This window comes from Tiliqua scincoides, chromosome 5, assembly GCF_035046505.1.
Source record: "Tiliqua scincoides isolate rTilSci1 chromosome 5, rTilSci1.hap2, whole genome shotgun sequence".
NCBI classification, from domain to species: Eukaryota; Metazoa; Chordata; class Lepidosauria; order Squamata; family Scincidae; genus Tiliqua; species Tiliqua scincoides.
In genome coordinates this window covers 78,843,120-78,857,100 of record NC_089825.1, presented here as the reverse complement: position 1 = coordinate 78,857,100, position 13,981 = coordinate 78,843,120, and the positions used below count along the sequence as shown (strand labels likewise).

At 46.5% G+C, this 13,981-nt stretch overlaps 1 protein-coding gene across 3 annotated transcripts in view; it reads left to right on the top strand.

The window, feature by feature from the left end:
- PLCD3 (phospholipase C delta 3) overlaps window positions 1–13,981 on the top strand; it is a 56,192-nt gene that overhangs the window by 16,321 nt on the left and 25,890 nt on the right. For all 3 annotated transcript variants that reach the window (XM_066631303.1, XM_066631302.1, XM_066631304.1), the window contains exon 2: window positions 10,959–11,120. In XM_066631303.1, coding sequence (XP_066487400.1) covers window positions 10,959–11,120 — 162 coding nt within the window. The remainder of the gene's footprint in view (window positions 1–10,958; window positions 11,121–13,981) is intronic.

Genomic DNA, 13,981 nt, shown 5'->3' with positions numbered 1-13,981 from the left:
CGATCCGTTTCGACATGCACGTTGGGGGAAGAATACCGGGCAAATCTCTCACAAAAACCCTTGACTTCCGATGAGCAGACTTCCCTCAAATGAGGAGTCTGGTCAGAAAGAGGTTGAAAGGGAAGGTAAAAAGAGTCCAATCTCTCCAGAGTGCATGGAGGCTGCTTAAAACAACAGTAGTAGAGGCCCAACTCTAATAGAGTTAGAGAGGCTGTAAAGGGCAAGGAAGCTTCCTTCCGTAAATGGAAGTCTTGCCCTAATGAGGAGAAGGAACATAAACTGTGGCAAAAGAAATGTAAGAAGGTGATACGGGAGGCCAAGTGAGACTATGAGGAATGCATGGCCAGCAATATTAAGGGGAATAGTAAAAGCTTCTTCAAATATGTTGGAAGCAGGAAACCTGCCAGAGAAGCGGTTGGCCCTCTAGATGGTGAGGGAGGGAAAGGGGAGATAAAAGGAGACTTAGAGATGGCAGAGAAATTAAATGAGTTCTTTGCATCTGTCTTCACGGCAGAAGACCTCGGGCAGATACCGCTGCCCGAACGGCCCCTCCTGACCAATGAATTAAGTCAGATAGAGGTTAAAAGAGAGGATGCTTCAGACCTCATTGATAAATTAAAGATCAGTAAGTCACTGGGCCCTGATGGCATCCACCCAAGAGTTATTAAGGAATTGAAGAATGAAGTTGCAGATCTCTTGACTAAAATATGCAACTTCTCCCTCAAAACGGCCACGGTGCCAGAAGATTGGAGGATAGCAAATGTCACACCTATTTTTAAAAAGGGAAAGAGGGGGGACCCGGGAAACTATAGGTCGGTCAGCCTAACATCTATACCGGGTAAGATGGTGGAATGCCTCATCAAAGATAGAATCTCAAAACACATAGACGAACAGGCCTTGCTGAGGGAGAATCAGCATGGCTTCTGTAAGGGTAAGTCTTGCCTCACGAGCCTTATAGAATTATTTGAAAAGGTCAACAGGCATGTGGATGCGGGAGAACCTGTAGACATTATATATCTGGACTTTCAGAAGGCGTTCGACACGGTCCCTCACCAAAATTCCACAGTCAGGGAATTAGAGGACAGGTCCTCTCATGGATTGAGAACTGGTTGAAAACCAGGAAGCAGAGAGTGGGTGTCAATGGGCAGTTTTCACAATGGAGAGAGGTGAAAAGCGGTGTGCCCCAAGGATCTGTCTTGGGACCGGTGCTTTTCAACTTCTTCATAAATGACCTGGAGACAGGGTTGAGCAGTGAGGTGGCAAAGTTTGCAGATGACACCAAATGTTTCCGAGTGGTGAAGACCAGAAGTGATTGTGAGGAGCTCCAGAAGGATCTCTCCAGACCGGCAGAATGGGCAACAAAATGGCAGATGCGCTTGAATGTCAGTAAGTGTAAAGTCATGCACATTGGGGCAAAAAATCAAAACTTTAGATATAGGCTGATGGGTTCTGAGCTGTCTGTGACAGATCAGGAGAGAGATCTTGGAGTGGTGGTGGACAGGTCGATGAAAGTGTCGTCCCAATGTGCGGCGGCAGTTAAGAAGGCCAATTCTATGCTTGGGATCATTAGGAAAGGTATTGAGAACAAAACGGCTAATATTATAATGCTGTTGTACAAATCGATGGTAAGGCCACACCTGGAGTATTGTGTCCAGTTCTGGTCGCCGCATCTCAAAAAAGACATAGTGGAAATGGAAAAGGTGCAAAAGAGAGCAACTAAGATGATTACGGGGCTGGGGCACCTTCCTTATGAGGAAAGGTTACAGCGTTTGGGCCTCTTCAGCCTAGAGAAGAGGCGCCTGAGGGGGGACATGATTGAGACATACAAAATTATGCAGGGAATGGACAGAGCGGATAGAGAGATGCTCTTTACACTCTCACATAACACCAGAACCAGGGGACATCCACTCAAATTGAATGTTGGGAGAGTTAGAACGGACAAAAGAAAATATTTCTTTACTCAGCGTGTGGTTGGTCTGTGGAACTCCTTGCCACAGGATGTGGTGATGGCGTCTGGCCTGGACGCCTTTAAAAGGGGATTGGACAAGTTTCTGGAGGAAAAATCCATTATGGGTTACAAGCCATGATGTGCATGTGCAACCTCCTGATTTTAGAAATGGGCTATGTCAGAAGGCCAGATGCAAGGGAGGGCACCAGAATGAGGTCTCTTGTTATCTGGTGTGATCCCTGGGGCATTTGGTGGGCTGCTGTGAGATACAGGAAGCTGGACTAGATGGGCCTATGGCCTGATCCAGTGGGGCTGTTCTTATGTTCTTATAACTCCCACCCCCCCCATACCTAATCACATGGCTGGAGTTTTAAAATAGTATTTAATTAGCAAGTTGACAGGCTGTTAATCTGAACCAGCCCCACGCAAATATAACACTGAGACCAGTCTGCATGGAGGAAAAGGATGCTCCTTCTGTCCTCCCCCTTGTATTGAAGAGGGCCAGTTGGAGCTGAGCGATGGACTGGATGTGGGTGAACACGTTGAGGCTTGATCCAGGCAAAACAGTTGCTGACTAGGAGGGAAGCTGAACTGGATGTGGGTACACTGTCTTTTCCACATGAGGTGTTGCTCCTCTTGAAGGATCAGGTTTGCAGTCTGAGAGTGCTCCTGGATCCAACTTTGTTCCTGGGTGGTAGCAGCCATGGACAGGAGTACCTTTGCACAGCCTCAGCTGGTGTGCCACTGACTGCCCTCCTTCCTGGGGAAAGCAGATCTGGCCATTGTAACATATGCTTTAGGGCCCAATCCTATCAGCTTTTCAGCGCTGATGCAGCAGTGCCAATGGGGCATGTGCTGCATCGTGCAGCGGGGGGAAGAGTCATGGAGGCCTCCTTAAAGTAAAGGAATGGGGGCTGCATTGAGGCTGCATTGGCACTGTAAAGTTGAATAGGTTTGGGCCTTAGCTGCGCTGAAATTACATGACAGGCAGCACAATCCTAACTTGTACAGGAACTGGGAGGATGGCATGCCTGCCCTGTATCCAGCGTGAGTTTGTGGTTGAAAGTGACTCAGCCTGGGTCAAGGGGAATCGCTGGGACGAACTGCTACAGCCCCAGTGGGTCTTCTTGGATCTGTGCCACCTAAAGAGGTGACCTCACCTCCTGCTCTCCTGTCACCAATTCACCTGCCCGTCCCTGCCGCCCACCCTCCCCATCCCAAAACGCCTCCTCCCCACTTCCCCATGCCCCCCCCCCAGACCCCTGCACCGGCTGAGCTCAGCCAGCGTGAACCTACCTCCTTCCGTCAGCGAGGAGGCTGGATGTAGCTTCTGCGGGCCAGCGCACGCCCTTGCGCCGGCCCAGCTGACACTCAAGGTTTATGGCATGTATGCGACCCTCTCAAGCTGGCAATGTTCTACTCACCATGCTGTCCTCATGACGCATTGACATGGACAATTCCATGCTGGAGGGTCAGCTACAGATCGAGGTGCTGGCTGTGAGTGCTTCTCTTGCTGCCCAAGTGTGGGGCCCCTCCAGGTGTAAGGCCCAATTTGGCCGAATTGGTCACATTGCCCCAAGGTCAGCCCTGTCTGGGGTATAATTAAGTGTAATTCCATCATTGACTGCGAGTCAAATGTGACAGTCACTTATTATTTGGGGCAACTAAACTCGCCAGTTCTCATGGAAGTGATTTATTCTCTCCTTTGATTTAGTGATTCTCTCCTGTGATAAAGTGATTTATTCAGTACCTGTCCCTCTCCATCTCCCCCAGTTAAATGCTGGAGGGAGTGCAGTGATGATTAGAAGTGCACAGTTTGTGGTCCCATTAAGTGTTTCTGTGAAATCCATGGCTGACCCTTTTAGTGGTTTCTGCATATCCTCCTGACCTTTTAAAACTCAGCTGGCTGTAAACAAAAAATTTTTGAAGCACAAATGGCCAAGCTGCGTGGTGGCTGGCAGATGCAGAATGAGGGGGAAGGATAGAAATTGGAAAGATAACCTCAAAACCATTGCAAAGCTGTCCAGATTACAGCGCTGGGTCAAAGCCAAACCAATTTATTTTTTTTTAAATACTGATGATGTGGTTGTTTCTTGTTAAAGGATCAGTTAAAATCCCTAGCTGATGGTCAAAGAGAAGGAATAACAAAAAAAGGGATATTGGCTGTTCTTTTTCAGAGCAGCTGGAAAAACAATAGCACAGGGAATGAGCCTTTGTTGTGTTCAGCATGCAACTGTGATGATTAAGGTAACACAACTGTGGTTATTTACTTGCAGAGTTGGGGGTGGGGGAGAACTTCATAAGCTTAGTTTTTTTTTCTTTTGCACCAATGACACTCCCATCTCCCCTTCTCCACCCTGTCACATTCCAGCACCCCAAGGTTAAGCACCTCTAAGGGTTGCACCACTCCTGCCTTCTCTATCCATCTTGGCTTGCTTATTTTATTTTATTTTTTTAAATTTCCTTGGAACATACAATAGTAACTTCTGTGCACCAGTGAGAGGCCTCCTGGGTCAAGAGGTATTTCTCCCCACCCCCAAATTTGAAATGGCTGTGCCTCAAGTGCAGAAAATAATATTGATTGCAGCCTTCTGTGACTCACCTCCCTTTCCTGGTGTAGTCGGAAAACTCCCAGTGTGAACCAAAGCCTTGCGGAGGGCCTGGCTTGCAGAGGACAAGGAAAAAGTGAGCCTTTTGGCCAGCTGCTATCTATTCTGTGTTTGGAATTTTATTGTTTTGCCTTTTTTCTGATTTGGGTTGTGGGAGTGGAGAGATTTAGGGATTTTCCATTGGCTTCCTCCCCCCCACCTTTTCCCCCTCTGAATTGCCTCTGCTTTCTCCAGGGATTCTATGATGATCAAGTTTTAACCTTGACCTTAGTCGAGAACAAGGACTGAGCAGGGGTATACACTCTGAATGTGCTCAGAAGAATGCTTGCCATTGTGATGGGCAGTGGGGTGCATGGAGGGAAGGAAGGAGGTGATGCACAGCCTTCCTGCCTCCTTTTCCTTTTGCCCAAATCACTGTGGGTGGATGTGCGATATCCACAAATGGCAGTCGTGGCTTCAGGGAAAGGCTTTGCAAATACAGGCATACCCTAGTATTTGCAGATTTGGTATCTCTGGTTCTGCAGACACCAGGGATGCTCTTTAAAAAGGTTTAGAAAGTGAAGGAGAAGGTGGTATCTGCAGGGGTGAGGTCCAGAATGGAATCACCACTGACATCAGGGCATGCCTGTGGTCAGACCCCAGCATTGCTCCTTATCTGCAGAACTGTAGAGGGGAACCGGAGAGAAGGCGGTTCACCCTGTTTTTTTGCCCCTTAGTGCTTCAAGTGTCTTCTTCAAGCCTCTGGGGTTGCCTCTTAGTTTGACAAGGCAAGTCAGCTCTAGAGAGTTGCTTAGAGAGCCTCTGGCATCCATTGGTCATTCTTCATTGTGGCAAGACGCAGAAATTCCATGGTGCCATTTGCATCTTTAAAAGCCGCACATTCCCAGGCAGGGCTTTTCCTGCCTTGAACTCCATAAGCTTCTTTCCTCCCACAGTGGTTCCTTCAGTACAATTGAACTGACACTGTTTATTCAGAGCAGCACCAAATTTGGTTCTCCTTCAGTACGGAGAATACACATTGCCTGTAAAAGAAACAGGAGAACGGCTGAGTTGTATTCCGCTTCAATCTGCTGTTGACCACCCAGACAGGCAGCGCCTCCTCTGAGCAACATTTTTCCCCCCTCAAGGAGGACTGTTGCACAACACTGACACTTAATCCTTGTCCAGAAAATCAAATTACAGGCTGCTCCCAAAAAAAGCTGAAGCCACAAGGAGAAACAGCCGGATAAATATAACCACAATTTCTGAAGGAACACATCACTGAGAGAGCTAGCTTATGTTGAGCATACTGCCACAAATCCCGTAGGTATATTGCCCTCTCTCAGAAGAATGTGACTTGGCTGCCTTGCTTGAGCCACCTAAATGCATGCATCTGTACAAATGTTGCAAACATGAAACAATGAACAAATTTTATTCATATCTTTTATCTGTCGCAGCTTATTATCATATTATGCTGCCTTGGGTGCCCTTTGGGTAGAAAGGCGGAATACAAATCAAATAAATAAATAAATAAATAAATAAAATAAATTGTGATCTCCGAACTATCTAATGCCAATTTTTAAATATATCAAAATATAAAAATTCAAAGTCTTGCACCATCTTAAAAACAAACACATTTATTGAAGTATAAACTTCCATGGATTGCATCCCATGGAACCTTATACATCTATTATACATTATTAGCCTTTAAGGTGCCACAAGATATTCTGTTGCTTTTGCTGCAACAGACTAATACCACTACTTCACTAGACATTGTTACAAATGAATGTATTTTCCTAATAATTATTTTGGTAGGTTAATTTCATCATTCTTGCCCTGATTTTGGATAACTCAGATCTCCGTATACTTCTGGTCATTGTTTTCATTTTTCTTCCAGCTGTACACTCAGATTGCCACTTTGTGATTTAAAAAAAAATTCTGGCACCTAGGACAGAGCACCTCTGAGCATGCACGGAATGCCTTTCTCATCTGACAATACGCCTTGAAATAAAAAACCCACATAACTCCTGCTCTTCCTTGATTGCAAGTAATAGTAATAAGTATCATTCTGCTGGACAGACGGTAGAGCAGGATTTTCAGCCCCGTTTTTTGTTGAGGAGTACCTGTACCTATTATAGCATAGCTTAGCATAGCATACGCATTTCTTTTCTGCCATCAAAGCATTGAAACTGAGCAAGGAGTAAATGAGCTGGGACTTGGAAGGGGCAGGCAGTAACCGGATAAGAAATATAAAGCAGAGTTCAACACAATTGCTGAGACAGCCACTGAGCTTAACAGCAAATAACAGACACTGATGGCGATAATCCTTCTAGCTCCAGCTTCCTGCCCTTTTGTGGATGACATAGCTGGGGAACAATTGAGGATCTTATTCATTGGCTTTTCTCCTCAAGCTACTCATATATTATGGTGCATGTCTGCAGTTAATTGATCACATCAGTTCTAGCAGAAAATACCATTTCTTTCCTTGCATTTTTCACTTTCCCCCTCTGTCTTGCTCCCCCCCATAGGAAAGGCTGCACCAAATCACAGTGCAAAAATAATAGTGAATGACTAAGGGCCCAATCCTATCCAATTTTCCAGTGCCGGTGCAGCCGTGCTAATGGGGCATGCACTGCATCCTGTGGTGGGCAGTCACAGAGGCCTCCTCAAGGTAGGGGAACATTTGTTCCCTTACCTTGGGGCTACATTATGGCAGCACTGGTGCTGGAAAGTTGGATAGGATTGGGGCCTAAACCAGCAATTTATTGGTGTGCTGTGAATGGTCCACAGGTGTGCCGTGGGAGTTTGGGGACAATTGCTTATTAGTAGGGACATGAGAGATGTGAGTACCCAGTTGGCAGTGTGGTGTGCCTTGTCCATTGTCAAAAACTGATGGTGTGCCTTGACGATTTTAGCACCTTCTCAGAGTGCCATGAGATGAAAACGGCTGAAAAACAGTGGACTAAACAAAACAAAACATCAAACGCCTGGATTCTACCAGTGCTTCAAAACTTCCACTAGCATCTTCTGGTAAACAGAAAGTCCCTGACTTACATCTTGGTTCCAGAAGTTGGAACCAACAAAAGTCGCAACAGCGCTATCACCAGGCTTGAATATACAAGGTTGGATCGACTGCAATTGTGTGAAAGTGCCAATTCGCTTCTGTAAGTCCAGACATCCATAAGTTGGATGTCTGTAACTCGGGACTATCTGTACTTGTATAAGGTTCAGTGATGCTCATCTAGAATTAAGGGCCTGATCAGGCCTGCTCATTTTCTGACTTAAACCAAAATGAATTGAAGCAAGATTACTGGTGCCTGATTTTAAAAGAGGTGGCAGAGCAGCATTTAAACTGATCACTGTGGGAAAGTTGATGGGACTAGGGCAGCGCTGAATTTGGGCCAAAGCATTCCTAGCAGGTGAAAGTGTAATGTTCTAGAATAGATTGGTGTTTCTTGAAGTGTGCTCTTAGGAGCTGTGGGGCTTCCTGAGATCCCTTCAGCGGCTGCCATCTGCTTGGTGCTGAGCATGCACTGGCACTCTGGGGCTCCCCAAGACTCCCTACATGCACCAGTGAGATACATGCACCTCCTTGAGATTCAGTTTAGCAGTGTAAAGTGTTCTGGAGACTGAAAAATTTGAGAACCGCTGATCTAGAAAATCATTCAGAAGGGGATAGAGTGCAATTTTGAAATGAGGATAAAGTAGGATGGGTTAGCTTACTCAAACAGAGTAAAACACTGCAGGGGGAAAAGCATATGCCGACAACATTTGGAAGAGGACACAATATATAAGTGTTTATTTGCACAGGCCAGAAGACTTGAGCCAAGATGGAGGAACTGGAGAGCTTGGTTGCATGGTAAACATAGATATTGTGAGAGAACAGAAATCTGGTGGAATGGAGAGAACCAGTGAAAGTACAATACAAATTCCAGAATACAAACAATAAAGGACAGCGAGGGGCACTACTCAAATATGTGCTGGTAGGATGCAACAAACTAGAAAGCTTAGGGAGTCCAGACTCTTCCACAGAATCATTTTGGGTGGTAATACCAGGCCCAGATATTATTTTAGTAATGAGAATATGCTATTGCCCTCCCAGTCAAAATGTTGGGAGTAATCTTGACTTGGAGAAAGAAATTAGGGAAGCATCCAAAGGAGAGAGGGTTGTAGTAATGGGTGACTCAAACTGTTCTCACATAGACTAGGTAAATTTATGTTCGGACTATGGCAGAGAATGACCATTTCTAGATGTACTAAAGCTGCAATCCTATAGACCATGGCTGGGCAAACTTTCAACTTTGGCGATCCTGGACCTTTAACAATTGTATAGAAGAGGGAATTTCAGCAGGTGTAATTTGTCATCTCACAGATGAGATGACAATAGACCAGACCTGCTATTGACCGGAAGTTCCCAACTTTGTGCCAGCACAAACCATCCACTTCCAAGTCCTCCATGCTTATGTTCTCTGTTGCACTGGAAAGCATTACTAGGAGCCACTGGAGGTCACTTCTGGGTTACGCTGGACCTGCAACCCATTCAGTTGGCTTCAGTGGGCCCAGAATGCCTTGCAGAAGTTGTGGAAGGAAACTGGAAGTACCTTCTGGTCACTTCCGCAAGGCATTCTGGGACAAGTGGAGGCCAATGGAGTGGGTTGCGGTTCCAGTGCAACCCAGAAACAGCCTCCAGTGGCTCCCAGTAATTCTTTCCAGCTCAGGATTGGGCTGTTAATGACTGTTCTGGGCAAAGTGACAACAAGCATAATTAAAAATAAAATTTTTAAGCGTATAGAGATGAATGAGCTGTGCAGAAAGAGAAGCAGCGTGGTTTCTGCAAAGGTGAATCCTGCCTTTTATTGTTCTTTGAGAGTATTGTCAGGCATGTAGAACTGAAAGCTGGCTTTAAGAGAACAAATCTCTTAGGAGGACATCTCTCAGTGGCTAGTCATTATGATGTCTATACGTATGCTAGTCTAGATTCAGTGGTCACATGCTTTTGAATACTAGTTGCAAGGAAGCAATACCAGGAAAAGGGTATGTCCTGATCTTCTGTTTATGTTCTATCCAGAGACATCTGGCTGATTTTCGTAGGAAACAGTATGCTGAATTGATGGGACTTTGGGCCTGATCCAGCAGGGCTTTCTTATGCTAGAAATCCCTGCTTAGCTATGAAGCTTCCTGGGTAACCTTGGACCAGTCACTCTCAGCTTCACCTACTTCACAGGGTTGTTGTGAGGACAAAAGGAGGGAATCATGCACACTATCCTGAGCTCCTTGGAAGAAGGGCAGTATAAAAATGTGAATAAATGTTCTTCTGACACACCAAGCCGAATGTTGCTCTCCATCTCCAGCTGGGGCTCCATAAGCTTCCTGTTGCTGCTTGCCTATGATTAGGCAAGAGAAGGTGCCAGTTACCTGGCAGGTCACAAAACATGGCTGATGGGCTGAATTTGGTTTGGTGGGCCATAAGTTGTGCAGTTCTGGAGATGAGAATGGGATTCCCTTAGGGCAGTGGTTCTCACACAGGTGGGTCGTGACCCACCAGTTCATGTAACACTTCCCCCATCCCTTTAAGGGGCGGGGGAGGGGAGGGAGGCAGCCATGCGATCCCCAGGATGGTGTCGCGAAGGGGGGGCGAGGGGGGGTGCTTGTGCTTCACTTTGCATGATGCTGGGCTGCAGCAGGCTGCAGGAGGTGCAGGCAACCCTGCACAGTGCTCCCTGACGCTTGGAACCTGTAAAAGAAGCGGGTGCAAAGCAGTTCTGTTTTGCAGGAGGTGCTTTGCACCCACTTTTTTTGCAGGTTCCAAGCATCAGGGAGTGCTGTGAAGGGCTGCCTGCACCTCCTGCAGCCTGCTGCAGCCCAGCGTCATGCAAAATGAGGCACAAGCACCCCCCTCGCCCCCCTTCGCGACGCGATCCTGGGGATCGTGTTGCTGCCCTAGTGCCTCCCACACAAGAACTTACTGAGGGAGTAAAGCTCCCTCAAAGTTTGAGAACCACTGCCTTAGGGGGAAGAATCTCTCCAACCTTCACAACCTGATGGACTCGCGCTATTGCCAAAGTGAATATTGAATTGTGGGTGACTTTCAAAATACAACCCGAAGCAAGGAGTGGGGGTGGATGGGGAAGAATTCTGCAAACCTCATTAATAAGTTACGTGACTGGACCATCTTATCCCAGCAGATAGTGGCTAGTTGTGATTACTTGGGAAGAACGCATTGCACATGTTCAGAGGCACTCTTGTTCATGCTGATGTTTTGCATGTTCCAGGGTATTCAAAATGAATTTCTAGAACTGAGTTGTGGCTTAAATTAAAGCAGTGGTGATCAGAAGGTGACTCTGCTCTTTTCTTCCAAGCTGTGCCCAAATACCGTGCTGTTTTTACCTGCTACCTATCTGTTTGTTTTTTTCTCCCTGCAGGTCTCACAGATGATGAAGATATTAAGATGATGCTGAAGGGGTCCCTCTTCTGGAAAATCAAGGGCCCTCGGCAGCAGAAGCAAAGGCTGTATCGGCTTCAGGAGGATGGGATGACGATCTGGTTTGAAACCCGCTTTAAAAGGGCTCACTCTAAACATGTCTGTAAGTCTCCCATGAGCGTTTGTGTGTCTCTAACCCTTGCTGAGCATGTTCAGTTCCAGTCTAGAATCTCTTTATGACATATAGAACTGGACTGCCCCCCTGTTGAAACCCCTAGAACAGTGTTTCTGAATGTGTGCCCCTGGGAGCCGTGGGGCTCCTTGAGACCCCATAAGTGCAGCATTTTTCAAACTGAGGGTTAGGACCCACTAGTTGTAAGCCAGTTTCTAGTGGGTCATGTAGCATCGAGTTCAGATGCCATTGAAAATACAGAGCTGAAAATGCAAGATACAGAGCTGCTGTTCAGGGTGGGCTCCTGGCGGGAAAAAGGCCTGGTGCTTTGCCCTGAATAGGTGTGAAGATGGGAAGCTGGAAAAGGGGGAAGGGCTGTGTGGTTGGAGAAGGATCCAAATCTACGTTCCGCATTGACTTCTGACCTGGACTGTTTGAATTTTGAGCTATGCAAAATAACAGTACAAGCGCACTGAGTAATGGCACCTTTGGCTGATTGCGGCTTAGGTTTGAAATTTAAATTGATGATGCCACTTCTGACCATGACATCACTTTCAGGTTAATGACATCACTTCTGGTAGGTCCTGACATTCTAAAAAGTGGGTGGTTCCAAGCTAAAATGTTTGAGAACCAGTGCTTTAGGGGCTCCACTGGCACATCGGAAGTGGCTGCCATCTGTTCATTGCTGTGACACTTAGCACATGGGCCAGAGCTTTGGGGCTTCCCCAAACTCCACACACACAGCAGCAGAGCTCCCCGAGTGTCTGTTTGGGAGTGTAAAGGGCTCCTGAGACCAAAAGTTTAACTGCTACCTTACAAATGGTACTCTTACTTCAAGACCTGTTTGCTTTCCTTTCTTATCTTAGAAGACCCAAGATTAAAGTGCCTAAAGGGTAAAACTGAAGTAGTGCACAGGGAAAGACAAAATGACTCATAAACTTGGCTGGGGTTAGAATGCTCAAGTGGAAGAAAGGACAAGTTGCATAAGTTTTTGTGGTTTCTTACCATTTTTCTTTTGGTGTTTATTCAGGGTCAGGAAGCAAAGAATATTTCTCTCCACCTGACACTGATAAGCCAAATATTTTTTTTAAAGAAGGGGGGGGGGGAGAATGTTCAAATCCCATTTAGAAGTCACGCTGGGTGGTTCTCCCTCTAAACTCACCCCATGAGCACCAGAAGGTGGCTCAGTGATGGGATCAGACATTAGCCTGCCTGGAGTTGTACCTAATTCAGGTTTCCTCAACTCAGGACCATGAAAGCCCCTAAGTGAACACATTTTAGCAAGATAGAAGAAATGTGGCTGCAGTTCTGATCACTTGTGACTGTTTGGACAGCTGCTGCTTTGCCATTTCACAATACTTGTCCCCCGCATGCTGGAACAACATATGAGACTTTGTCTCGCCTAGGATTAAAGTGATTAAATACATAACGGGCATTAGATCATCCTCCGCAAGCTTTTATTGCACGCATCTTCCACCTGCCCGCTATTTGGGCTTCAAATTCCAGTTTGTTCAGTCTCACTCAGACATGAAATCTGTATTCAGATACAAAAGAATGGAGCTCAAAAGCTCAGGATTTTGTGCTGCTTTCGCAAGAGGGTCATTGTTTCCACCCAGGGGCAGGCTATGACAAGAAACAGTAGTTTCAAAAACAGGGAGGTAGAATCCTATACAATCTCATTGTAATTTTTGAGATTCTGTGCAGGGTACAAGAGGACAGCATCCATACCATCCTGAACTAAACACCTCTGGGTCTGGTATTTCCTCTCTTTTCTTTTCACTTTGTTTCCATAGAATCATACAATGTTAGAATTGGAAGGTGCCTTAGAGGTCATCAAATCCAACCCACTCCTCAGGGCTGCCATCTGCTACAGCATCCCTGACATGTGGCCATCCAGCCTGTACCTGAAATCCTCCAATGAGAGAAAATCTATAACTATATAAGGCATGTTCAGTAGTTTTCCAAGTTATTTTGTGCAACAGTCATGTCCCTTATTGTCCCAACAATCATGTCCCAACAATCATGTCCCGAGCTAAACAAACGCATCGGTAAAGCAGCTACCACGTTTTCCAGACTCACAAAGAGAGTCTGGTCCAATAAGAAGCTGACGGAACATACCAAGGTCCAGATCTACAGAGCTTGCGTCCTGAGTACACTTCTGTACTGCAGCGAGTCATGGACTCTCTGCTCACAACAGGAGAGGAAACAGAACGCTTTCCACGTGCGCTGCCTCCGACGCATCCTCGGCATCACCTGGCAGGACAAAGTTCCTAACAACACAGTCCTGGAACGTGCTGGAATCCCTAGCATGTCTGCACTGCTGAAACAGAGATGCCTGCGTTGGCTCGGTCATGTTGTGAGAATGGATGATGGCCGGATCCCAAAGGATCTCCTCTATGGAGAACTCGTGCAAGGAAAGCGCCCTACAGGTAGACCACAGCTGCGATACAAGGACATCTGCAAGAGGGATCTGAAGGCCTTAGGAGTGGACCTTAACAAGTGGGAAACCCTGGCCTCTGAGCGGCCCGCTTGGAGGCAGGCTGTGCAGCATGGCCTTTCCCAATTTGAAGAGACACTTGGCCAACAATCTGAGGCTAAGAGGCAAAGAAGGAAGGCCCATAGCCAGGGAGACAGACCAGGGACAGACTGCACTTGCTCCCAGTGTGGAAGGGATTGTCACTCCCAAATTGGCCTTTTTAGCCACACTAGCCGCTGTTCCAGAACCACCATTCAGAGCGCGATACCATAGTCTTTCGAGACTGAAGGTTGCCAACAAGTACATGTTCCTTAAATTTCAGCATGGGACAAGAAAAGAAAAAACAGAAAAATTAACCACAGGATTCAAAGAAAGA